Source organism: Micropterus salmoides, unplaced genomic scaffold (assembly GCF_014851395.1).
Source record: "Micropterus salmoides isolate LMB-PRFRI ecotype aquatic unplaced genomic scaffold, ASM1485139v1 Ms_hic_scaffold_1, whole genome shotgun sequence".
Lineage (NCBI taxonomy): Eukaryota > Metazoa > Chordata > Actinopteri > Centrarchiformes > Centrarchidae > Micropterus > Micropterus salmoides.
In genome coordinates, this window is record NW_024040040.1 from 15,588,294 (window position 1) to 15,615,916 (window position 27,623).

The 27,623-nt window shown below is 41.2% G+C and overlaps 1 protein-coding gene across 5 annotated transcripts in view; it reads left to right on the forward strand.

The window, feature by feature from the left end:
• The window catches only part of LOC119903736 (histone deacetylase 4-like), a 59,685-nt gene extending 32,544 nt beyond the window's left edge, over nt 1-27,141 (forward strand). For 4 of the 5 annotated variants that reach the window (XM_038719956.1, XM_038719960.1, XM_038719962.1 and 1 more), the window contains 22 exons: nt 902-1,025; nt 3,118-3,236; nt 9,308-9,436; nt 9,531-9,640; nt 10,463-10,597; nt 10,725-10,917; nt 12,741-12,964; nt 15,898-16,122; nt 16,507-16,702; nt 17,715-17,848; nt 17,948-18,050; nt 18,178-18,224; nt 18,629-18,736; nt 19,399-19,454; nt 19,765-19,852; nt 20,018-20,137; nt 20,688-20,785; nt 21,431-21,549; nt 21,736-21,869; nt 22,521-22,605; nt 22,807-22,951; nt 23,744-27,141. In XM_038719956.1, coding sequence (XP_038575884.1) covers nt 902-1,025; nt 3,118-3,236; nt 9,308-9,436; nt 9,531-9,640; nt 10,463-10,597; nt 10,725-10,917; nt 12,741-12,964; nt 15,898-16,122; nt 16,507-16,702; nt 17,715-17,848; nt 17,948-18,050; nt 18,178-18,224; nt 18,629-18,736; nt 19,399-19,454; nt 19,765-19,852; nt 20,018-20,137; nt 20,688-20,785; nt 21,431-21,549; nt 21,736-21,869; nt 22,521-22,605; nt 22,807-22,951; nt 23,744-23,786 — 2,735 coding nt within the window. In that variant the 3' untranslated portion in view covers nt 23,787-27,141. The remainder of the gene's footprint in view (nt 1-901; nt 1,026-3,117; nt 3,237-9,307; nt 9,437-9,530; nt 9,641-10,462; nt 10,598-10,724; nt 10,918-12,740; nt 12,965-15,897; nt 16,123-16,506; nt 16,703-17,714; nt 17,849-17,947; nt 18,051-18,177; nt 18,225-18,628; nt 18,737-19,398; nt 19,455-19,764; nt 19,853-20,017; nt 20,138-20,687; nt 20,786-21,430; nt 21,550-21,735; nt 21,870-22,520; nt 22,606-22,806; nt 22,952-23,743) is intronic. The other variant, XM_038719972.1, reaches the window with a different exon arrangement.
• Nucleotides 27,142-27,623: the final 482 nt, after the last annotated feature.

The window sequence follows — 27,623 nt, forward strand, 5'->3', positions numbered from 1 at the left end:
GGCTGCATCCGTGCATGTGTGTGTGTTTGTGTGTGTGTGAGAGAGAGGCATTGCTCTGTGTTTGCTCTCACATGTACCTGCATTTTGTATCATTTTCATTTATTTTTCCTGTGTTCTTGTTTCAATATCCCACTCATCTGGTGGTGATGAGCAAACTTCAGGGCTATGTCCAAAAATGTAACTCTTGTAGCAGGGCTGCAGCTAATGATTATATTCACTGCCAGTTTAACTGCTGACGATTTTCACACTTGTTTGATTCATCATTTGGTCTCTAAAATGTCAAATCATAGTGAAAAATGTCAATCTCAAATTTTGGTGAATTGCTTGTTTTGTCTAACCAACAGTTCAGAACCCAAATAATTAATTGACAATTATAATAAAACAAAGAAAATAATTCCTCACATTGTAGAAGCTGAAGCCATGAGAAAGCTGGATGTATTTGATCGACTTAACCATCATCAGAATAATTGTAAATTCATTTTCTGTCAGTAAGCAAATAATAAACTAGTTGTTTAAGCTCTAGATAGGGGCATCACCGATATTGGACTGTACTTATTAAGCTTTGAAGAAGACTTTCCATTATTAGTCATCTCAGACTGCGAGATTTGGTCAAACTAGTATACTGTATTTGGTCAAACTGTATATTCTAAATAGCGAATATATGGTATGTGATATACTGTCAGACAGAGTGGAAGAAGATTTGGTTTCAAACTATGAACTAGCTGAGGCGAAATTATGTTGGAATACAGGACGTTGAGCTAAACATTTTACTTGTTTGGTCCATCGTTGGTGCCAGTTTTAGTTTAGAGAATATCATCTGTTAACATGTTCTGATTTGGTAAAATTCTAATAAAATTTTATCTCAGTTTATCTCAATTACTTTCATGTCTTCACTCCTTAGGTGCCGTGGCCAGTACTGAGGTGAAGATGCGGCTCCAGGAGTTTGTCCTGAACAAGAAGAAGGCCCTGGCCCAGCGGAGCCTTAACCAAGGAGGTCTCCCCAATGATGCTCCGTACTGGTACCGGTGAGGAACAGTTACCGCTTGAATAAATAGAGATTGAAAAGAAAAGGCCATTTTGATTTAACATGGCTAACTGAGCTAGTGGTTGGCATTATACGGTAAAGGAAAGACTTCATGGCATGTTTTGACATCATTATCTCTGTCACACTGATAAATCACTACTGTCTGCTTGCGAGCTGGAAAACTATTTGAATATATTCATATTCCAATTCTTTGCAAAGATTGTAAGCAGTATAACACAGTTGAAAATAACTGCAGATCCTTAAAAGTCTGAATGGCAATTCTCTCTTTGACAGCAGATGAATAATGTATTGGATTGTGTCTTAATCTGTCACCGGGCTTCCCCTCTTACCTCACCTGCCACACTGTGTGAGCCTGACTGAGAGATGGATTGAGCAGGGTTATAAAACGAGGACGGAAATACACATGCACACTCTCACACATACACGTGAGCGCAGGATATTGGAACCTGATGATAGGGGCTCTCGAGGCTTGGCCTTGAATGTTTATTGTAGCATCTCTGGAGCTCTTTGCAGGTGTGTACGCTTGCTGTTTCCACTTTGCTCTCTGTGCTTTACACTTAGCATGACTGGAAATGCATTTATGCAAACCGAAGAATTGAATATACAAATAGACACAGTAGTCACATGTATATAAAAAAATCTTTGTCAGACTCTCCTATATAATTAAATAGCCCATCTCTTGCAGTATTTATACAGCTTATCTACTGCGAGAGATTCAGATCTTTATTTTAATAGTAATATAACAATACAAAATCAGCTAAATGTACAGTAAGTAACAAGAGTAGATATACTCTCTATACTGAATGTATATCACAGGATTATGATCACTGATGCACTAATATGTGAGCAGCATGTTTTGTTGTAGGTGGTCGTGGTGGATGTGATTTTCACAACTTTAGAAAGTGTCTTAGTGTTTTATAAAGCCTTTTTTCTATGCATGTGAGTCTTAAAACCTCACTTTGCATTGCAGTGTTCATTTAAATCATCTTGTTAAAAATAAGTCCTACAAATGAGTCCATATCTTGAAAGAAATAAGAATAACCCAAGTTGCGTCACTAGAATTATGAACTTGTTATTTTTGAGTTCATTTGACATTTGAAAAAAGGTTGAAATAATCCTGCAACACTGTCAGATTTTATTAACTTTTTATGAGAAAATAAAGCTATGAGGATGTTGTTCTAGACTTAAATGACTTAAACAGAGGGAGTTATTTTCACTGACTGATGCATCATGTTTTAGAAGCTGATGCATGAAAAATAATGTGCAAAAAGACAAAAGAGAAACTAGTAACGATAGCTGCCATTGGAGTAAAAATACAATATTCCTCTCTAAAATAATAGTCGAGTACAGGTATAAAGCAGCATAAAATTTAAATAGTCAAGGAAAGTGCAAGTACCTCAAAACTGTGCAGTACAGCACAAAGTACAGTACTTGGATAAATGTACTTGAGTTACTTTCCACTACTGCTGGTTTGTAACATTACCTTTCAAGTCATGTTCTCTGTGATTATATATTTAATTTTGGCACAATAAAAAAACTGAAATCATAAAATGCAAATATGTAACCACATAAATATAATGTTACATAATCTTGATGTGTGACCCAGTGAAACACCCACAAGCGTTGACTTTCAACAGCTCAAAGCAATACAAACTTTCCATATATGCCTGTCTCTACTTTTCTCTGCCGTTCTCTCCCTTATTTTTTGTCTAAAATTGTCTCCACTCGCTGGACTCATCAGCCCCCATCCGTTTTTGGAAGAGATGAGTGTGTGCATCAGCTTGTCAGGAACATGCATTTGGTCCAAACCCAACTCGGCTTAACTTTGCCTACAAACTCCACCTTATTCTGTAGGCAGTGAACAGATGGCAGCACATGTCCGCAGGCCATGCCAAGGGATTTGCATGATGCGTTAATCATACAAATCTTTGACAGCCATGAAGTGACTTTGCTCAGAATATTAATTCAGTCACATGTTCCCTGAGTTATGAGTGTTTGGCCTTGTTTCACATGATATTTGTGATCATGGCAGCACCTTGAACACTGTGTGCGTTTGTGTTTTTGTTCCTCAGCAAAACCCAGCACAGCTCTCTGGACCAGAGCTCGCCTCCACAGACTGGTGTGTCCACCTACAACCACCCTGTGCTGGGTGTCTACAACCCCCGGGATGACTTCCCACTGCGAAAGACTGGTACATCTCACACACACAAACACACACGCTGTCTATTTGCTTTTATACCATGTTCAGAGAGGATTACACACCTCCAGTAGCTGCTATACAGACACACAGCTAGCATAATTTAGATGGCATCAGAGCTCTGCACCATTAATCACATCCACATTAGGCTGTCAAGGTCTCCCAGCATCCCCAACATGAGTGTTTTAGAGAGAGTGTAAGTGTAGGTGGTTCAAGAGTTCAATAGAATGAGAGATTTTTTACCATTTTAGTACCTGACGTTTTATTTGCTTTTAATAGTTCCTTATCCTCAAAGGTTATTTGAAATCAGCTGTTGTTTAGCAGCATCTTAAAAAACTGGATCCTGACACTGACTGTCTTAATAATCACATATCTATATCAAAACAGCTATTCTAGCCAAGAGTTTAGAGAGAGCAGCATGTATTGAACTCCTTTCAGATTTGAGGTTGGTGCTTGCTGTTGTGCTACATTGTGTTGCTGGACATTTCTGCTGCTTTTAATTTGTTTAAAACTAAGAGGCACTGACAGATCCAATTTGAGGGTTATATCAGTTGAGAACATCTCCTCTAGCATTGCTGCTGGGGTTCCCCAGGCCCCTCTTCTAGGCCCTTTATTATTTTCAATCAGTGTGATTCCTCTGGGTCTGTCACGGCCAGTGCAAATAGGCCAGCAAGTAATAGGACCCAAATGCAGAGGAACACTTAAGCAATTTAATGGTAAAATAGGGGTACACATGCTTACATAGTAATGAGGCAGGCAAGGATCAAATCCAGGAAGGCAGTCCAACACGCAAACAAATCCACAGGGGTGGATAGGAAATCCAACAAGAGATGGGAGTGGCTGGAACTGGAATGAAAGATGAAAAGTCTGAGGGCATCTGCTGGGTGGAAGGATAATGGCAATGCAATGCATCAGCATGAGAGAAGAGAGAACTGCAAGGACAATAGTGTTTCCCCACTGTTAGTTTGTGTTTTTGTGTTTTAAACCCTTTAAAACAACAAATTCACCGAAAGAGGCGGGGGTAGACCAGCAATGAAGTCTAAGTCATTGGGCCTAAAACATATATATATATATAAGTATTGCTCTGCTTCCATTGGGTTTTTACTGCAAAAAGGAAATGTTTTGGTGGATTTTCATGACTCACAAACTGTTATTTAACTACATAAATAAAAGTAAGGTCATGCATCTGCTTGGTGTTTTTTGAGTTTTAGAATATTTCTTATACGTATTTGATGTACTTCAAGAAATTAATTGACCACCATCAGCTTGCAGAAAACGCAGCAACCTGTGGCCTTAAAAATTTATTTCAAATTGGCTTTCAATTAGTTTTGCTTTCACTTTTACTGTTATCTTATTATCCTTTATCTGTTAGGTACTTTGCACTCGCGGTTTTTGGAACATGCCTCAATGTATAAATAAAGGTCATTAGCAGAGAGCACTTTGAGCCATGGACACTTTTCTTGAGTAGTAGTAATTGTATCTGCATAGAGCAGCATGTTCTTTTTTAAAATGGGTGACAAATCTTGTCAAAAGTCATTAGAGCTGCTAAAATGCTGCAGAATGCACTACAGGAAAACATTTTCTTGTGGCCTACAAACTAAAGGCTACAGTGCTCAAAGTACAGAAGCCTTTACATAGCAAAACCAGCCGCTTGCAGTGTGTTTTTGTCAGGTGTGTGTGTGGACAGCTTTGTGTCTATGTGTGTGTAAAGTGTGAGTGGTGTAGCTGTGAAGCAGCGGTCGTCTTACAGTGCAATTATTCACTTAGCGCGGCGGCTCCAGCCAGCGTTCCAGCCCTGTTGACTCTGAGCCTTTGGGCTGCTGGCTACGACGGCAGATAGACCACAGTTGACACTGGCCCACACAGCCACATTCCACCCTGGGAGAGAAGAAGATGAAAAAGAAGAAGAGAAGAAGAAAGGAGATGATGTATAAAGATGAGTGGAAAGGGGGTGAAGGAGAGATGATGAGCAGAGAAAGGAACAGTAATAACCAGGAAGATGGAGAGAGGAAGATGAGAGTGGAGAAGGTTTTGGTGGCTTCATTGACCATGTAAAAGACCTCAAGACATTTTTTTTTAACAAGAAAAACATTTGAGGTAGAGGTTGTTGGGAGCATGGGTTTCTTTTTAAAAGCAGAGCAATAGAAGATGAGAGGACAGAACACGTGAGCTGGCAAGCAGGATTTAAACTAAATCCAGCAAGTGGCACAATGATGCCTCAATCCCGAAAACTTGCTTCATGTAGAGAAAGAAAAAAAGGCAGGAGGGAAAAGATTGTCCCTGGAGTGTCAGTTCATCCCATGATTTCTATAAGGCTGAGGATTGTGCTCGGCTGCAGAGAGAGGAGAAAACCTGTGCCACCCTGATATTTGCGCACAGCGATGACGTGCTTTGCGGGGTTTACTTATGTTAATGCCAGCTTGGGAGAGGTTAGAGGCTCTTTTATATCACCGCCTGGCCATAAAGTAGAGGACTGGCACCCAGGGCTCCGAGCAACGGTCAAAGGAAGCAACAGCGCTCTTTTGTACATCTCCCCTTTTACATTTTAGGCATTTAGTGCAGCTGATAGTCTTATCCACAGCACAATGAGAGCTGTACAGATTAAGGTACACATTGGTTTACAGTGCAGCCACACAAACTCATTGTTTTATCAAAGAAGTCAGTCAATTTCAGCTGTGATCTGAATTCATGCTGTGTATGGTGAGAGTAGTTCTCCACACAACAGCAGGTGAAAGTTGTTGGCATGTTGCCTGAAACTCTTCACCTGTGGCTGCTCCTGACTTTGCAGTATTTTAAACTGTCAAGAAAATGCAATTTGTACACACATTTTTGAAGAACAGCAGCCAGCGCTAAGCTCTACGACGAATACATTATGTTTTCTATGAGAGCTTTCCATTAAAAGCCACCCTGTATTTTGCTTGTTGAATATTTTTTAAATGAACTAAAGGCAGTAGGCTGATATAAGTGAGATTAAACAGTAACGCTGAATAATGTGCTGCATAGTTTCCTTTAAATCCCTTGTGTTTAGATAGGCAATATAAATCTAGCGCAGGTCTGGCGGACTCCGCCTCTAAGAGTGGGAACTACTGGTAATTACAGAATATAAATACACTGAAATAATGCAACATAAATTGTATCAAAAATGGGGTTTGATTACATGTAAATAATAGGAATTTTAACTTTAATGCCTTTATGATACTCTTAATAGAATACCAGTAATTATCTAAATGTGTGGTGGAAAAAGAGTTGCGTGACAAGGATTGCTTTGTGAAATCCTGATCATCAGCCAAGCTGAAGCCTTTAAAATCATTAGCTCTTCTTGTATAGGATACATTTAGGGTATAGTGAGCCCCCCATGAATATACACTACACCTTGTCTAGACTAGAGCATGTTTTCACATACACATGAATGCCTCAGTAAGATGTAGGTGGGGTGGGAAAGTTTCATGCTTCTGACTAACTGTGCTTTTTGATGGAGCAGGGCAAGACATACTGTTCCCATCTTTTCACTGATGAGCTGATCTGTTTTTTTTAGCCTAACTGGGACACTGCGTTCTTTACATGCATTCAATAGCACATAGGTACATGCCGTCGGTTGAAAATCAGACTGAACAGCTCCCCGATGATTACAGGATGTCACACAACCTTTAACCTCTGTTGTGAGGCCCATTTTAACACAGCAACAATGCACCATCTGTGCATTGATATCATATGCCATTGTATGATGCTCATACTTCCCCAAAGCCTATAACAAAGCCTTTCATTTCTATGAAGCAGTGACGTTAAAGGCTGTGTAGCACTATGTATAAATTCCAATTACAAACTGCAATAATATTTACACAAGCCTTGCTTTTCTTGAAACTAGTAAATTAATCTACCAACATGGAAATAATTCTATGCAATGATTCCACTTGACTTTAACTATACCTTTGTTGTGATTATTTGGGGTGCTGTCATACTGGATCATTTGGGGTATGAAATTTGTTTTCACTCTGCTGAAGTGGGAGCCACAATCGTAATTACTCTACTTCAACAGGCTAATTACTGTTCTTCTTTCTAGCACAGCCCCCTTTGCTTAGTTCTCCTCACTAACAGATACTGTGAGTTTAAATCCAGAGTCCTACTGTACTATAAGAAATGTCTTATAGCTTTTGTGTGGCAGTAGCAAGGTTGTGAGATTGTGATATTCAGCTTTGATCATGACCAGAGATATAGACTTTTCTCCTTTAAAATATTTAGACAAACTTACTTTAGAAAGTCAGATTTCATTCATCTGGCAGACGAATAATTTCTAGGATGTCTTGTCATTTTCAAATCAAGTAGACATTTGGCTCGTGTTTATGGACATCGCTTCAACTTTTTTTAATCTGTAGAAAGTGGAAAGGCATCAAATTGTCAGATAACAGTAGTTACTGTACTTTATGTCTTGATAATCTAAACGGCATCTAAGTTAAAATAATTTTCACAGGAAAAGTTGGTAAAGTAGCTTAAGCAGTTGCTGCGGTTTGTTTTAATTGTAAATTGCAAATTTTTATGGCTTTATATTTTCATATGGTAAAACATATCAAAATGTCAGATTCTTAATTTAATTTTGACAAGATAATGAATTACTGCGTTTTGGCTGGGAAGAACTATGCATTATACACTGATGACCTAGATTTTTGAGGGTCCTTGTAATTTTCTTTCATCTTCATTGTTTCCAAAGATCTTAAAATCTAATTCATGAACAGGGACCCCCAGAAATCCTGATTTGTAGTAAATTGGCTCCACAAATTCCCACCAACAGTTATTGGTTTGACTCCATCTGGACTGAGCTTTCCCTCCCACTTTTCACACCAGTTCACACTTTACTCTCGTCCACATGCTTATTTTTACTTGACACTGTGAATGGGAACAAGTTCAGTTTGATGAATGTCTCCTAAAATGATTTTTCAGGGACGTTTGCTCCAGGGAAAGTAGCTGTACCCTCCGTTTAAAGTAAGAAACACTGTAGCAGATTAATCTGGTTATGTCATAATCTGGGTTAGGGGTGTACCACATTTGGATTTAGCTCTTCTTTGATGATTAAAAATTAGATAATGAGTAGTGAAATTATCCAAGGCCACTGATTGGCAGGGCAGAGTAAACAGAGCATTAGCCTTCATAGCTAGAGCCAAGGTGACATGCCGTTCCCTTCTCCCTGTCTCCATTCACAAGTCTGTGACGGTGAACACAAAAGCCCAAAAGGTCTTTATGTAATCAGACATGGCTCCCAAATTGGAGCTAATTGCTTTTTAACCACAATGTCGTTGGGAAAATGGATCGGAATTTGGCATGTTCAGAAAGCATTTAAATAGGGGAGGGGGGATCAGAAGTGAAAAGCAGCATGTAACAGTTTGTCTACCAAACGGGTTTGATAGAGCAGCTCTGAAGGCGCTCCACGACAGATCAATGTGTAGAGCTCACAGTTTAATCTGAAAGCCTGTGAGACTGTAGCTCAGGTAACTCTCCCACCCTTTTGATTGATTTGTCCAAAGCTAGCACAGCCGCCAGTTATCTGTTTAACATCAAGGGGGCTCAACAGGTGTCAGCGTCTGAGCTGCAGTTGGAAAGACACAAAAATCACCAAGCTATCAGAAAGAGACGGCAATATTGTGGATTAATAGATGAAATGGTACACTGCAGTTTTGAATTCAGTCATGTGTTGTTGAAAAATGTTGTGTGAGATGTTTGAATTTAATTTCTACATGGTCACTTTATTATTCACATAAATAACACAGCAGCTTTTGAGCTTTCTCAGGCAGCAACAAGAACCAGTGACACATCTCATAGAGATAATCAGACATGTGTGGCTCCTCGTTAAAAATCATTAGGTGAGACTACATTTAGCTCTGTTGGAGTGGTAAAGTTGATGCATCAATAAAAAGGGATGAGCTTGTTAATTTCTAGCAGTGTAGACATACTGTACTGTTCCTACCTTTGCTTCAGCCTCTTAGCTCCACCATATACTGTTGCAGTTTCAGGATTCAGACAATGAATGAATGAATTACAATGTTTATGTTCGTCTCCCTCCACCTTTCTTCCAGCCTCGGAGCCCAACCTGAAGCTGCGCTCCAGGCTGAAGCAGAAGGTAAGCGAGCGGAGGAGCAGTCCGCTGCTGCGTCGTCGAGACAGCCCCATCACCTCCGCCAAAAAACGCTCGCTCGACATGGCAGGTGAGGGACACGCAGGCACACAAACATGCAGCTGCCTTCAAAATGTTTAATTTTTTCCTGTATGTATTTGATTTGTCTCTGTGTGTGTTTTCAGACTCTGCATGTAGCAGCGCCCCCGGCTCAGGCCCAAGCTCCCCAAATAACAGCTCCAACAACATCCCCAATGAGAACGGCATCACTGTGTCAGTCTCCAACAACACAGAGGTAACACACACACACACACACACACACACATACATACACTTCAGTGCACCTGAGGTTTAGACTGATATATTGAGCTGTTATTACCTCACGGACATAAAAACATTATGTGAGCCCTGTGCTCAAATGTTATTTGTATTTACTTACACTTTCAGTTAAATTCCTTACATATTTAAACCCGGGAGTTGTTACTTATAAAGATTTTACATTTTTTGTCTTTTACTGGTGAGAAAAGTTTTAGTGCTAAGAGATGGCCAAGATGCTGGTTTATTTCTCCTTTGCAGAAATTAAATACTTACAATTTTAGAATCAAATGTTGACTTCATTTATGGTTTTGCATCATGGCACAGAACAGGAGTTATGGACAACCTCAATTTAAACGTTTTGTATGAGATTAGCTCTAACACTCACAAAATTATTAACTGAAGAATAACAAAACTTATTTCACAATGTTCTTAAACCTAAATTATAAACAAATGATGCAGCCTTTTGCTGCCAGAATAGCTTTGCCTTTTTGTGTGGGTGCTAGTTGTGAGCCTTTTAAACTTAGCAGCCTAAAGCATGTACAAAGGCTCTGAGTGAGGGATGTTCAGATGATGGGTCTGCAGAGGAAGAAGGCAGCTGAGGAGCTGGCAAGATGCTATTTGTGGCAGCCATTAAGGGCACTCATAGTGTGGAGGAGGCTTGTGACTGTGACGATTTTATATCACCAGGGCGCGAACATAGCTCTTTCCCCATGTGTGGACATCTACTGCTGCCGTGTTTGCCCTGCTGTACTTTCTTCATGATGCAAACACAGATAAATTGTTAAAATGTGCTTCCCAGGCGTGTCTCGCCCAGAGGTTGTGCAGCGGTGCTGATCGGGGCTCCGTTAACCAGCTGTCCCTCTACACTTCGCCATCCTTACCCAATATCACCCTGGGGCTGCCTGCCACTGCCACGGCTACTGCTGCTTCCAATGTAAGGAGGAAACTGGCTAGCAGACTGACTTCGCATCTGTTTATCTGTGAATATGTTTATCTGGGTACCGTCTGTGACCATTTAGTCAAAATCAGCCCTCACCCTTCCCGCTCTCCTGCTTTTCCAGGTGACGTCGGCCCAGCAGGATGGAGGTCTGCAGCCGGCCCTCTCCCTCAGCCCTCCCTTCCTCTCCGGTGGCCACTTGACCCCCTACCTGGCTGATGCAGGAGCGGGAACTGGCGGGCACAGCGCGCACAGTCCACTACTTCAGCATATGGTGCTCATGGAGCAGAGCCCAGCACAGAGCCCCCTGGTGACAGGTAGGAATAGTAATGGAAGTTTTACTGAAGCTAGTGGTGATTACTAATAGTGATAAAAGTAGCGATGGTAGCTGTATCAGCAGTAGTAGTTTTGGTAAAGTTCATGGTAATGAGATGGAAAAACAGCAAATCACCAAACACAACTTAAAGTTTAACAAAAAGTTAGAGTATTATACAGATCTGCTCTCTGGTGACACACAAAAAAAAGAAAAAAACATCAGCACACTCACAGATACGTGTCCGTGGTACACTGGGACCCTGCACACTGACAGACGTCCATTCATTTGCTCAAACTAATGAGGTCCTTTCATATGTCAGCGTATGCTATGAGAGTGTGACATGGTTGTATTGTGCGCCCTTTCCCATCAGCTCATTCACTCACTGCCGTTTTGCTGCTATTTTGAGCAGGAATGAACAGTGAATGGGCAATGACGCACATACAGACGCATGTCCATGCGCATCCACGCACAAAACAAAAAACGTACAGACAAGGACGTGTGCACATCGCCCACACGCAGGCCAGGGGCAGAGAGTGAATGTTTACAGCCCAGATGCAGCGATTTACTTCTCAGCTCTTCGAAGGTCATGTTTTTAGCCATAAAAAGGCCTCTTCATATCTAACTACCGTGCCATATCAGCTCCTACTTCCTCCTAACCCTAGCTCCACTATTTTATGTGGTAGCTATGCATCAACAAGCTTTTGCAGAACCTATTTAAAAACATTGTGCTCTTGTCAAGTCGTTTTCTCTGATATTTTCACAGTAATCAAGCTTCTCTGCTCATTTCCCAGGCTTGATTGAGTCTGTTTTTCTTACTTTCCTCACACGGATGATACACTGTAAATGGACTAAGCTGTTCACTTTCCCCGGCTCTTATCATCACAATAGACGACTCGCAGTATGGCAGCACAGATGGTAGTTTTTATTTGGTTCACAAATACATCTGCTGACTGATCTTAGGTCCAACACCAGTAAGAGTGAAATTAGGAGTCCATTTGTCGATGTGAACACGTCATATATTTAGCTTACATTTTAGGAATTTAGCTTGAAGTCACATCAGGGCAGCTTACAATAAAAGGTGGGTCTTCTTCATCTTTGTGGTCTCACGTAGCTGGACAAATGTCATTGTAAGCAGGTTGTACATCAGCTGCTTTCACAGTTTTTCCACTTCATTCAGACATGAACAATATAAATGTTTCCCTGAGTGGGCGACCACACAATTCACTAAACGATCATTTGTCTTTGCTTCCCGTTTCAATCTGGAACAAAATGGCGCCTGTTCTGGTAGCCACCAAAATAGGCCTTGCAGACACAGACCCATGCATCATTCTGACATCTAGTCTAAATACGTAATAAGGTTCGGGTTTTTGGAGTGGCAGCAAGTCAAGTCATCATCAAAACACTCACCATTGAGTGCTGCGGCTTTCCTAAACATCTGCACGACACCACCTTGATATTCTGCCAGGTTTGTCTGTTATGGTGTAAAAGCCAGGTGACATCTTGTAGTTGAAAAGGAGCTGAACTGTCAGTGACGTTCCTGATATGACATGGGATGCATCGTGTTTAAGCAGTGCTGTCACTGTATAGGACAAATATAGTAATATATAGTGCAGAAAATGAAAGCTAATGCGTCTTAATCGAACATACAACTTCAAGCTTGTGTAAGATGGGAACAATGCACTCTCTGTTCTTGTTTTTGTTGGGAAGTGAGCTCCCTCCCAGCCAATGAGTGAAGAAAGCTCTCCTAATGGATGTGAGTTTACACTCTGTGCTCTTGGGTTTCACCTCTTCTTGTAACTAAAGCCTTCTTGTTTGTGTCCCAAGGTGTAAGCGGCCTGTCTATGTCGTCAGCAGCGTCCATGGCTAAGCTGCAGAGGCAGCACCGGCCCCTGGGTCGCACCCAGTCGGCCCCTCTGCCCCAAGGGAGCGCAGCGCAGGCTCATGCCCAGGCCTTGGCCCTGCAGCAGCTGGTGGTCCAGCAGCAGCACCAGCAGTTCCTGGAGAAGCACAAGCAGCAGTTCCAGCAGCAGCAGCTCCACCTCAACAAGGTGAGGGGTGGAGACACTTGATTTTGAATGCATTTGCTTTTTTTGTACATTATCATTATTAGTGTTATATAACACGTTATAAGCAGTTTGCTCACTGTACTGATGAAGGCAGGTGATGGACGGGGCCATAGTTCTGACATCACATTCAAATAAACTGATAATTAATTAGGGCTATAAGCCAGCGTGGGCCAGCACAGAAGCTGTAGTGTAGTTGTTTGTGTAGGCGGCAGCCAGTAACACAGCCAACAACGTGTTAGCTGTGGATGTGTGTGAAGTCCTTGATTTTATTTGGCTGTTTTCTTTGTCTCTGTAGTATTTTTGTTTGTGAGTAGGCGGAGGCAGGTATGGGTTAACATGTATACCAGTGCATGTGTGTGTGTGTGTGTGTGTGTGTGTGTGTGTGTGTGTGTGTGTGTGTGTGTGTGTGAATGTTTGCATCCACGGCTCTGTGACTGTGGCCGAGACAGTTGCCACGGACTGCGAGGTAACTGTGCGCTGCCATGGCAACAGAGCGGAAGCCCCTGCCTTATATGGTCAGGGATGGACTCTGGATGGCTTTACCTATTCGAGCAGAGTACTCGCTGGAGGAGAGGCGGGTGGATGAAACAAGGGATTTCCTCTCTGCCTCCTCCGCCTCCCCTGCTCTGCTCTCACTCTCACTCCTTCCATATGTTTCAGAGCTCTCCAGTGGCAGCTTTTCACACAAACATCTCTATTATTCTGTTAAATTAATCAGCATACAAGGGGGCGAAGAGATGTTTTTGTTCAATTACATTTTTTATTCTGAATCATATAATGTGAATAGTGGTGTCAATTATGTCAATGAATTGTTTACTTGATTGAGAGAAAATAGCAATTCTGATAATCACACATTGTTTGAGTCCAAGCAAGAAAGATCTTTAGGTTTCAGACTGTCAAACAAGAATGCACCGATCTGACTTTTTCCTCCTTTGATACAGATTCTGATAACATTCTGATATGGTTATCTGCTGCTATTAAGTACTAATCCATGCCAGAGCTGAAGTTGTCTCAAATTTAAAGGACTAGTTCAACATTTTTCAGGGAATATTTGTATTTGCTTCCTTGCCGAGCGTTAGATTATAAGATTGACACCATGTTTACTGTTTGTACATATTGGCTTAGCATGAAGACAGCTGGCTTGGCTCTGTCAGAACGTACCAAAATCTGCCTACCAACACCTCTAAAGCTCACAAATTAACACGGTATATCATACTTGATTAACCTGCTCAAAAACTGAAGTGGAAATAAAAGGAGAAGTTGTGGTTTTATAGGCCAGATTATTTCTTGGGTGGGCGCAGTGATATAGAGAACTTTGAAGAACTCCATCCATCCACCCATCGTCAACTGCTTATCCTGCGTACAGGGTCGCTTGGGGGCTGGAGCCAATCCCAGCTGACATCTACAGGGCAACCGGGGTTGGTGCTAACCACCGCACCACCGTGCCGCCCACTTTGAAGAACTCTTCCTTTTAAAATACACATAATTCTGCCTAATTGGATGGAACTCATTGTTATTGACATGCAACTGTTTAACTGTTTGAGTGCAGACAGATGTGTGCAAATTTTAATTATATTTTTAAGGCAGTTTTTGAGATCGTATTGTTATAATGCGTCAACCTCAATGAAATTTGACGGTATCCAGATATGAGGGCAGAACACGTTCAACTTGTCTAGTACATGTGACACGTGTGGTTTGTGCAGTGGGAGCACATGACCAGAGCAGAACAGAAAACCAGAAAATTATTTAATTGGGATCTGTGACATCTGGCCAGTACCCAATCCACAGGGCCAGATCAGTAAATCACGTCCAACAGTCCAGATCTTAAGATTTTGGACTGTTGGTCAGAACTGTGTTGCATATTTCATTGCATGCACTTTATAGACAAAAGAGATGAACTGACTAGTCCGAAAAAGAATCAATAACACTTGGTTCCAGCTTGTCAGATATGATAGGCAATGTTATGCAGTCCTTGAAAATGATAATGGACATTTTTTACTATTTTCTGAAATTTTTTAAACCAAACAATTAATCAATGAATCAAGAAAATAATCTGCATATTAACAAATTTTTCAACAAAGCCAAAAAGGTGTCACTGACAGAAACATGAAAACTGTTATAGTGTTTGATCCATATCTCTGAATTAAGCTTCATGACGTACTGACAGATACTTCAGATGCTTCTTTTGTGATCGGGTCGAGGTGATCAGGGTGTTTTTTGGACACAAAGAAGACATGAACAGTAGAGCAAGCGGGGGGGATGAGAGCTGGTGAATGCTCTGACGTCAATGCTGTGTCAGCTCTGTGCCATGGGACCCAGAAGCTTACAGCTCTGTTAAATACACACACACACACGCACACACACACACACACCTGTAGCTGTAACCTTCTCTTGAGACTTAGCACTTCTCTTTCTTGCTGTTCTCTTAGTCTTTACATCATAAACACTCACACGCTATTGAGACGAGTGCCTGCAGCCTTGAATGGCAGGCTGAATGGTCCGTGTCAGCGAAGGGGAATGAATAGACAACTGAATCGCTACTCGGTTAATAGCAGGCCCCAGAATGAGCCGGTGAAAAGCAGCACAACGGGGTGTGTGGAATGTCTCTGTTCGGCGAGACACATTTTGCCCCGGAGTACAGTCGGCAGAGCGGCCACTCACATTCAATTACAATGGATAGATCTGAAATGAGCAAGACACCAATCTGACTGAGTAATCCAAATTAAGCTTGTTAAAAGAAGAGTGTTCCAGTGAAAGGAGCCATTTGCCAGGAATTTGATTCAGAGGAGAGCGTGGCCGTTTGTCTGAATGCAGACTCACACGTTGGAGGGGATTTGTCACATCCTGCTGTTTGATTGTGAAATACATTTCACATTGCCCCTCCCCCCCCCTTCCCTTTCCGTGTTTTCCCGCAGATGATGGCCAAGCCCAGCGAGTCCCCCGTGGGCCGTCAGCACCAGAGCCACCCAGAAGAGACGGAGGAGGAGCTGAGGGAGCACCAGGATGGAGGCGCTCTGCCGCCGGGGGTCACCATCAAGCAGGAGCCCCCCGACCCGCAGGAGCTGCAGGAGGAGGCACTGCAGCAGCACCGGGAGAGGGAGCGGGAGCGGCAGGTGGAGCAGGAGCTGCTCTTCAGACAGGTAGAGGATGGGGTATGCAGCTGCAAAACAACGTAGGCTAAGAGAATCAATATGAAGTTTCGGAGAATTGATTCCGACTCTACTTGGCACTGATGTGTTGTAGGTGTTCCTGGGGAAGTCCTGGAGAGGAGAAAACTCCAAAACACAGACACAGAATTGTATTTTGGGCTGTGAAAGTGTTGCTCTTTGTCCTGTGGCATCTCTGGAAAAGCAGAGGGAAAATCAAAGCTGCATCATTTGTTTTGGCTGCCATCTTTTGGCCATACATTGTACTTGCAATATAAAAATGTTAAAGCTAGTTTTCATCCCTTTAGTCCCCTAATGCATTTACATCTCTAATCAACTCACCATGACGCCTGATTGTGTTTGCGTGTGTGTGAGTAGCAGGCCCTGTTGTTGGAGCAGCAGCGGATTCATCAGCTGAGAAACTATCAGGCCTCCATGGAGGCTGCTGGCCTGTCAATCTCCTTCCCAGGACACCGCCCGCTGTCCAGGGCACAGTCTTCTCCAGCTTCGGCGTCCTCCTTCCCAATCAGCGTCCCAGCCCCCGATCCTCCCGTCAAAACTCGCTTCACCACAGGTCAGCGTCACCATCCTGTTCCATTGATATTTCACTGAAGCTCAGTTTTGGAGTTTTCTGTTTCTGTGGCTGTGTTACACCGATTCATGTTTAACTTTCAAAATGTTAAACCGCTGTCAAGCTGCCAGTAGTATTTATTTCCTCTCTGCTCTTCCGTAAGCATTCATTTGAGAGGTTTTTGGCTTTGAATTTCACTTCCTTCCTAATGCACTGGGGAGTAAAAAGAGAAACTTCCATCCAAAAAGCAGGTGAATTGGCCAGAGAGTGGTGTAATGTTTCCGGCCTCCATCTGGTAGCAGTAACAATCGAGCTAGAGGAGCTAATCTTGCCAAAATGTTTTCTCTCCCACTTTTTCTTCTTTAAACAAAGATGAATATGACAAAGGGTTTGGCCTGCTTTACTCCCACTCAGTTCCAAACTGCATACACATTTAGGAAAAAGAACGAAAGGATTTTATTCTGAAAGAAGTTTCAGTCACTGTTTAAATTCATCATGTGTATTCAGAAACAATTTCAGAGCTAAGATGAAACAGGAAGAATGTTCTGCTTCATGCTTGAGATGTTTAAATAAAGCTGTATTTTCACATATTGACACCCACATCTTTGCTGGAAATATCAATACTTAGGCAGCAATAATTACATAAACATGGACTTTTTAATGCTACTAATATATCCCATAATCTCACAAGAGAAACTTAAAAACAATTGCCAGTATAATCATTAAAATAATGCAGGTAATTAACTGTGTGACAATTATTTTCATTTTAATTCATTTGTCGCTTTTTTCTCCATAAACTGATTAAACGTTTGGTCTATTGAATGAGTAAAATTATGAAGGATTTTTTTAAAATCCTTCATAATTTCCTCAAACAACACGTCATCTTCTAATTGCGTTTTGTCCGAGCAATTTCAAATTTTGGCATTTTTGCTAGAGAAAATGACAATCAATTGTAAAAATAGTTAAATGAATCAGTGAATTGTTAATGAGTGTATGATTCTATGTGTTTCCTCAGGACTGGTGTACGACTCCCTAATGCAGAAACACCAGTGTATGTGTGGAAACACCAACAGCCACCCGGAGCATGCAGGCCGGATTCAGAGCATTTGGTCTCGGCTGCAGGAGACCGGACTCAGAGCGCAGTGTGAGGTGTGTTGGAAGTGGAAAAGACTCACCACACAAAGGTGTAAACTGCATATGAGAGTTGTAACCCTCTGTTTGCGTGTGTGTGTGTGTGTTTGTGTATAGTGTATCCGTGGGAGGAAGGCCACTCTGGAAGAGCTGCAGACAGTTCACTCTGAAGCCCACGTCCTGCTGTACGGAACCAACCCACTCCGACAGAAACTTGATTGTAAGCTCTCCCTCTCACATATACACACACACACACACACACACACACACACAGCATTAGAATTACTAAATTGGTAATATCCAGTCACTAACTGTCCTTAATTGAATGTTTACTTCCTGATCACCAGGTTCAATCACCCCCATGTTCGTGCGACTACCTTGTGGAGGGGTGGGGGTAAGTAACACTCACATTTACAGAGTGAATATAAACAACAGGATTCAATGTTGTGTCTGATGATGTAATCTATCTAATAATACTCTAATAATAATAAATTATCAAACTTAAAAGAAGTAGTCTCTGATTTATTTATGACTCATAGTCATTGCATGGAAAGGCAAGTTTCTTTGTATTGTGCTTTTTAAACACAGAGACACTTCAAAGCACTTTACATAAGGCAAATACATGTATTACACAAAACATTTAAAAAATTTAAATATTGTGACAGCGCAGTGATAAGTTGTACTGAATTTAATGTAGGAAATGCTAATAATGTAAGCTAATCTGTGACTCTTTTTAATTCCTTCACTTTCTTTCCATATTGTGGCTTTAACTCTGAGACCTGTGTTTTGTGTCTCTAGGTGGACAGCGATACAATTTGGAATGAGGTCCACTCCTCCAGTGCGGCTCGTCTCGCTGTCGGCTCTGTGGTGGAGCTTGTTTTCAAAGTGGCTACTGGAGAGCTGAAGGTAATCATGATCGCGCTCGCCTGCTTACTCTCTCAATCTCTTTTCTTTATTTCGCACATCAAGGAGATGCTTCTTTGTCATCTTAAAGACATTGTGGGGTTCCCACGGGTTTTTAAAATAAAAGCTTGAAAGTTAATTGCTGGGTGGAAAATTCCCTGAAGGTTTTTGAAAAAGAAACACAGAGAAATAGATGTCCTTAAAGTAGGTAAAGTACTTTTTAGTTTAGTTAAGTTAGGGTTCTTTTTAACCCTGTATTAGTTTATTTGAATTTATTGATTATTTATTTGGTCTAGAAAAAATTTTAAGTTTCAAATTACCATCACAAGGCATTTTTGTTGAAAAGTGACTTAAACAATCAATATTAACATTTTTAGTGGTTAATTTTTTTTTGTTCTCTAGTGACTAAAGTGTTTTGTTAAGAGTGTCCTGCTGGTCGGGATAACCACACGCTACATATCCCTTTTTGTTTTCTGACATTTAATGCTACAGTGGTGCTGTAGCTGTTAACTTGTGCTGTTGGTGCTAACAGTGCTTTATCTTGGATTGGATCTCCATTCAGAAGCTGCATTTCTAAACATTACAGCCACCCCTCTTTGTGTTTAGAGTGTGTTTTGGCCAATTTGTGGCTAACAGACTCCTGTCGCTCCTGTCTGTCTCTCCAGAATGGTTTCGCTGTGGTCCGCCCTCCTGGACACCACGCAGAGGAAAGCACTCCCATGTAAGGCCACAGCTGTCACCACACTCTTAAGACACTTCATCTGTGCATACACAAATACCAGCGTTGGAACAGGTCGTCTGAAAAAAGAAATTGCATAAACCATTGAGTTTATTTGCACATAAAGTACTGAGTGCCTTTATTCTGCCAGCTGTTTGAAGACTGCTTTATTTATTTTTTTTGATATCCTCCTCACAACGTGTTTAAAATGCAGTATAAAAACATGAAAACGTAGCAAGAGAGTGCTTTGGCACGGCTGAATTTCATAACAAACAGGACAACTCAGTCTTCCCTCTCTTTGCTGCTGTCTCAGGGGTTTCTGCTACTTCAACTCTGTGGCCATCGCAGCCAAACTGCTGCAGCAGAGACTCAACGTTAACAAGATCCTCATCGTGGACTGGGTCAGTCTCTTGAGTAACCACACCTTTATCATGTGACGTAGTGGGAACATAATATCCACGTTCTGTCTGCATCAAACTGGACATATTAGTATTTGTTTCCTTTTGTTTTTAAAAATCGCACTGCAAAGTTTGTGATGATATCCTGCGTGTCCTCTCTAACCTCAGGACGTTCACCATGGCAACGGCACGCAGCAGGCATTCTACGATGACCCCAACGTCCTTTACCTGTCTATTCATCGGTACGACGACGGCAACTTCTTCCCTGGAAGCGGCGCACCCGATGAGGTGAGCGTGTGACTGTAACCGTAATTAACTTTCACCGGACCTGAACAAAACATTCCCAATGCTTTGTGGGAGACATGTTGCATGGGATCCAGTTTCATAGATGATTGAATTTGGATTTAAAAATAAATAACAATGAAACATTTATTTTAAAATAACTGTTTATTTTTAAACAACTATTATTTATTTTTAAATCACTGCAACTAATGATCCTTTTCATTAGATTAACCTATTGTTTTTTTTATATATAAATTGATTAATTCTTCTGCGAAATGTCAGGAAATATTGAAATGCATTTATTGATAAACTTATAAACGTCACATGTGTTACTGTATTACTCCTGTATAATTGCTGGCAGATTGAAATGTATTGGACCTTTGGGAATTGTGCACATTAATCCAGACACGGCCAAAATCACAAATGCAGTCTTCCTAAATGCAGTCAATATGGAGTGGTACTGAAAAACAAAGGTACACAGCTAATACACAGTAGACTTTTTGTTCTTGTTTGTCCAGTACATATGAATGTGAGTCACATGTGCTTCTCTCTGCAGGTGGGCAGTGGGCCCGGCGTCGGCTTCAACGTCAACGTTGCCTTCACGGGAGGCCTTGATCCACCCATGGGAGATGTGGAGTACCTGGCTGCCTTCAGGTACCAGACACAACATCACCAAATCACACAAAGATAAACTCTCTTCAGTGTAGGTGGCAGAAGTAGAGCCTGAGAATTAAGCCACTTTTTAATTGACAACATTGTGTGTTTTAAAAGGTTTTTTAAATTGAACAGAAAGGCAAGAAAATTTTATAGGAAATGTTTAGCAGCAGAGCCTGCTGCAAGGCATAATCAGATAATCCAGTCTTTATTTTAATTTAGTACTTAAATTTCAGTTTATATGAAAAATATCTATTGTTTATCTATAAAATGTCAGAAAATAATGAAAAGTGCCCATTACAATTTCCTAACGCTCGTGGTGATGCCATGTGATCAGATGTCTTATTTTGTCTGACCAACCTTTCCAAACCCAAAGATATTTAATGTATTAGCTCATAACACAGACAAAGTCAGCAAATGTTAGGTAATGTTTGGTATTCATGCTTGAAAATACGAGATAAAAGATTAACAGAACAAAACAGCTGCTGATTAATGAATTGTTTGAGGTAGATTAAGGAGGAAATGTTTGCAGGGTGATAAAATGAATAATTTAATGGTTGGCGCCGTTAGAGTATCTTCCACATTCACATTGAAATATTGGCTGTTACTCTGTATAATCTCAACGCTCCACCCTCCCACTCTCAGGTCAGTGGTGATGCCCATAGCCAATGAGTTCGCTCCAGACATCGTGCTGGTCTCCTCTGGCTTCGACGCTGTGGAGGGACACCCTCCACCACTGGGCGGCTACACTTTGACGTCCAAATGTGAGTGCAAGATTATCTGATGTGTGTCTATTATCTCACACAGACATGTGCACAATAGTAAAGTAGAAAATTGTGTTTATGGGGACAACAAACGGCTGAAATTTAAATAAAATTCAGCTGCTGTAGCATATTGCAGATTCAGTCACATTCATTCATTCACCCCCATTGTCTTTAACCTCTCGTCAGGTTTTGGCTACCTGACCAGGCAGCTGATGACGCTCGCTGGAGGCCGGGTGGTCCTAGCTCTAGAGGGAGGTCACGACCTCACCGCAATCTGCGATGCCTCTGAGGCCTGCGTGGCTGCCCTGCTAGGCCAGGAGGTGAGGAGGTCACTCCGACAACACACATTCTGAATCCTAATTAATGGCCCTTGTGTTAAATCAACGAGTTGGTGTTGAATGAATGAGGTTCAGAAACCCTCTATTTTTTCTTCTGCTGTTCCACTACTTTAGACTTACTGTGTGATGTGGAGTTATTTTTATAACTAGAGATTGTATCCATCTTAATCTGCTGGCAATGTAATGGAAAAACAAACAAACAAACAGGAAAAACAAAACAATATATTATTCTGAGGACAAAGCTGCACTAATCCCATGCAAATGTATCAATACCTGAGCTGTAATTTCATCTTGTACTTGATGTGTGACTAAACGATGAAAGGTGTAGTTGAATAAGCTTGAGGACTGTTAAATCTTGACTGTTAGTTCCTGGGACACCCTCTTTTTATCAGTTTCAGTGTTGTGGTGATATGTTTCATTAAACACAAGGCAGAGGTGGATTCATTTGGCATTAATAGGGTTTTACGTCACTCATCTGAGGTCCAGGAAACTGGAACATGGACTGGGAGCTTAAGGAACTGATGTTACATGGTGCAATATCTCCAGGCCAGCCCTTTGTGGACAGCGTTGGAAATGTAGCCAACATGCAGTTACATGTTTACAATTTGCTGGGGGGTTTTTTGTCCTGTGCAGCTGGACCCACTGCCGAAGGCCGTACTTGAGCAGAGGCCCAACCCCAACGCTGTTCGTTCTCTGGAAAAGGTTTTAGAGACTCACAGTAAGTTCACCCTCAGTAACACAAACTAACACACACACACACGGACGGGTTTTCCTTTGTGCTTTTAACCGTAAAAAACACCTATATTTCACTGTGTCATTGTTAAACTGACTTACTGGAAGCTTGGTGATATTTGTCTAATTAATCAAACCTCCTTTTATCTGAGGACTTAACATACAAATGTTTCTCTGCTCCTCTCAGGTAAATACTGGCGCTCGGTGCACCGCTACTCACCGCGGCTGGGACTTTCCCTGCTGGAGGCCAAGCGAGGCGACTCGGAGGAGGCTGAGGCCGTGAGCGCCATGGCCTCTCTCTCTGTGGCCAACACTAACGCCATGGATCAAAGGTAAAGGATCCAGAATCACTGCTAAAGCCAGATGTTACCATCTAGAGTTAGCATGTATGTATTTATAGGCTTTTAACATTCAAATTCTACTTCTACCATTACTACTTTCCTTATACTGTAGGTGTGATACAGTCAGGTCTGGTTTTCGTTGTCATGTATACTCTATATATTGAGGAAGCGAGATAACAGAAGTCACACTGCTACAAATTTTTATTAGTTGGTGAAAGCAAAATGTTCATATTGTTGAAAAATCTGCAGTCAAACATTTAAAAATGTAAACATGATATATTATTTTATTAATTGTATTGGTTTATTTAACATGACAGAGATGGCCAAGAGGTCCCTGGACAGATAAATCATCCTAAAAAAGAGTATAAAAAAAAGATATTAAAATTACAAAAGTTATGCATGCAGAGCAATAATAAAAAGAGAAGAGAAGATTGATGTTAAAAAAAACATCATACAGGACAATGAATGGGGATTGACAAAGAATTAATATTGGATATTGGCCTGTGAGTTTAGTCTGAATAAAATAAATAATTTTACAAAAATTTCATTATGTTATTTGTAACTTTGTACCTACATCTGTATTTAGAGTGGTTCCTCTCAAAATCCCACTTTAATGTGGTCCCCAAAAATGAATGAAAGGTCAGGACAAACAGTGTCGGGGTGAGTCCCAAGTCCATGAACATCAGGAGGTTATCCACATGTAAAGCTACTGTGCAGGATGTTTGCAGGAAGTATGATGGGCAGCCTGAGACTTAATATCTGTTTATGTGTCTTTTTGTGCAGCAGGCCAGAGGAGGAGCCCATGGAAGAGGAGGAACCACTGTAATGGAGGGAAACATGAGGGTGTCGCACTGTTACCATTGACCTCTCCGGAGAACGCCTCTTTGAGCTGCGAAGAGTCTGGACTGATCCCTTCATTTAGTCCCCCTAACCCCACTCACCACGTCAGTCACCTTGATTGGCGGCCCCTCGGCAAAAACGAGGGAGAGGGGGTGGGCTCAGCCTCAAGAGTAGGGAGCCAATCAGGAGACAGAGGACTGAATTTGGGGGGGGGGGGGGGGGGGGAATTAAACATAACAGCGTTGCTTGGCGGCGCTCGCTCAGAGACACTCATTTTTTTCTGTCAGTCTTCGCACCACCACGTTAGCCCTACAGCAGCTAACTACGTGACCAAGGCAGCGGGCGAGTTGAGGCGAGCGCAGGTCTCGTCATAGAAAGGTGTGATAACACTGCAGAAATATAACGGTGCTTTACACAGCTGCCTTCTGACCACATACAGTATGGACACCAGGGACAGCAGACTTTCCCAGCTGTCAAACACAGCTCGGGAGTTTTTTTTCTCTTTTTCTTAACTATTTCCCCCACCCTCCTGTTAAAACAAGGGCATCGCGGCAACTGAGACAATATTTTACAAGATGCGTTCACTGTGGACTTTGGTCGGCCGAAGTGTGAGTAGGCTTTTTGCAAAGATTTGATGACGAGACTGTCGCCTCGCCGGACCAGCCTGTCGTTGAAGGTTGACGAGTCAGAGGAGTGCCTTGGTGAGGGTCCGCTGGATTTTCAGGAGTGTTCAGGAAAAGATTGCCTTAAGTCAAAAGATTTTTTTTTATCACTGAGGAGTCGGCACGAGGAAGACGGGAGAGTTTCCCGCCCTCTCGGGGGACGAGAATGACAAAAATAAAGCAAACAAATCTTTCAGCATGTTTACTTGGAACGTGACAGAGACAAACATTTGTGTCTCTCACAGCCTCTCTTGAAGAGTTACTTTACTTTTGGATGGATCTATTTTTCTGTAAAAATAAAAAAGAAAGAAAAAGAAAGTGCTTTGTAAAGGTAGTTGCCAGCTTCAGTAGAAAAAACGGTGCAAACATGAAGACCTTCAAACAAGCAAAATTAGATTGAAAAACTCTTAAAAAGGTTTAGCCTTTGATGTAGCTTCCCTTTAACTGAAGTCATTGCTTTGGAAACACATAAAGCATGCATTTGAGCAGAGAGACCAGACGTTTTTTGCAAATTATTGAATGTTATCCAAAAGAGAAAATCAAGCAAGAAAAGCCAAAGCATGAGTTTGCATATACGGTAGTACTTTCACTCCACTTAGCTGGCAAGTCGATAAACATTTCTCGTATTGGCCCTTTCAGATAAGGCTCCCAATACCCAGTTCAATGTTTACTAATTTAATCCTTCACAGATCAAGCGAGCATTTCCGTACGCGTGCCGATCGGCCTCCCATGCTCCGCCGGTGGGCAGCTACCTTAGTTGCTAGTGTGAGCTAAACATTAGTCATGTATATTGAATTGAATATATTTTGAGGGGCAGTAATCGAGTATTGCCTGTTTGTATCTACATGTATGATTTCTGCATCAAGTTGTCGATTTTTCAATATCAAAACTGTGTAAGCGTGTCCACTTTTTGGTTTTTTATTGTATAAGATTATTTTTCTAACTTTTTTCATCCATAGATTTTGTTCTGTGTTTTTTTATCCGTTTTCTGGATAGTTATAGGGCTGCCATTCACATACTTAGTACTATTGTCACTTCCTGTTCAAAACTTTCTTTCTTTCTTTCTTTCTTTCTTTCTTGTATTTATCAAAAATAAGGAGCAACACTTTCTTTCTTTCTTTCTTCTACGGCTCTCAGCCTTTCTGCATTTTCATCAATTGTGTATTTATAACATGCACTGTTTATAGGAGATTTGTATATGGAAAATTTATAAATGTACTCTAACTAATGACAGCTATGATATTGTGAGCGGAAACAGTTTGGTGTATGACACTATTCCATGAACTTTTTAAAAAGCAGCACATTTAACTCGTCATCGACTGCACTGTTTTCAAGTCGCCCTCAAGTGAAATGCGGTCATCACGCGGCACTGCAATTGACTTTTGAACACCTTCAGAGTAAAACATTTGATCACTTTGTTGCCTAAATAATACATTTTCCTCTTGTGCATGGGTGATGTACACTTACCTTTCAACTGTGACAACACATCCAAAAAGAGGTTTAGAGGCCGTTTTATGTAGCTGGCTGAGTTTAACTGGGCGGGAAAAGATAAGGAGGGGACACTTATGTCAAAGAAAGTGGAATTTTAACGAGTTTTTGGATGGAAAAGATCAGCCGATCATTTTTAAATCTCTTCCTGAGCATGTGTTGCACTATCATGTTTGACTGTCTGTAACATCAGTGTCTCCTTCTTCCCTTTTCCTGCTTGAATTCAACTGACCCGACACCAGTAGGAGATCAATTTACATACAAATGAACCCCCATCTGTCAGCTGCTTTGTTAAACACCTGATTAAAGATGACTATCATGTTCATTTTGAGTTGATATCATTTTCTAAACTTGTAAAATTTGAGATTGTTTTTTTTTTTCATGTCTAACAAAACATTCCACTTGTTACTTGTTTAATTTGGCTTTTTTTTTGTTGTCCTGAATTTGAGTTGTTTTTTTATGTAGAAACTTTAATATTACTCTTTCTTTTTCGCCGTCTGCTCGCGCCAACTTTAACTCTTTGCATGGTTTGTGAGTCAGCATGCCTGCTTGTCTATGTAACAAAAAAATGTATTTGCACAATAAAAGAAGAACACTGGAGGACTTAAAAAATATACAACCTCCCACAGCATCTCCCAAGAGCACCAGGCAGGACGGTTTTCTTCCTCTCTGGTGTACAAACAATTCAAAAGACTTTGTCCAAATGACTCCACTGAGAAACATTTGATATTGTTCTTATTGAATATCGTTTCCAAGAAGTGATTTTAACACGATTCAGCACTTAACGACATGTACGGACTGTGCTAAAGAGAAACACGCTCTGCCAAACCTCTGCTACATTCACCCCCTTAAAAAGAAAGTGGAGATGTGATACTATATATCCCAAAGAATGTTCCTCTCTCAAAGATTTTTGAACGGGCACTGAATCGGTCTCACTATCCAACATCGGTTGAGAAAAGGTTTGGAAAAAGGGCATCGTCATTTTGATTGTCACACCCACCTCGGCCAGTTCTATATATATAACCACTGTGGCTCAAGAGCAATTCTCGGTTTACATGTAAATGGATAAAAAAAAAGTTATTTTTTGTTTGTTGTTTGTCTCTATTGATGAAAAATGTTATCTTTCTTTGGGATCTACGCTTTGGACATTTCATCTCTGACATCTATAAAATATATTTCTGAAAAATACAAGAATCTGTGGCTGTGTTGTTTGTTGCATCAAATCACTGCACTGTCCAAGGGTTAAAAAAATAGGTCAGGATTGGCGGTACTTTTGGTGCTATTTCAGGATTTTTTCACATCAATAACAGGCCATCTGGACAAAATCAGTTCGCCACTCAATATCGCCTGTGAAGACATTTAAAGTGTGTTATCTCTTCTTAATCCCTGACAGGATGGCAGAATTTAATATTATCTTACTGATGATGTAAAAGATTATCAGACTGACAGAAAGTGTTTCTTTTATTTAGAGTTTTAGTAAAATTCTTACTTCAGTAAAATGAATACTCAAAGTCCATGCGTAAATAATCAATAGTGCTGCTTGTAGTTGAATTCCTGAATTTTATTTAGTAAGCCAGCTGAGAAGAAGAAGGAGTGGATTATCTGCCCAGCACATGACAGCAATGAGGGCAAGTATGGAACCATTGAAAGGAAGACAACAGGTCAGAACATGC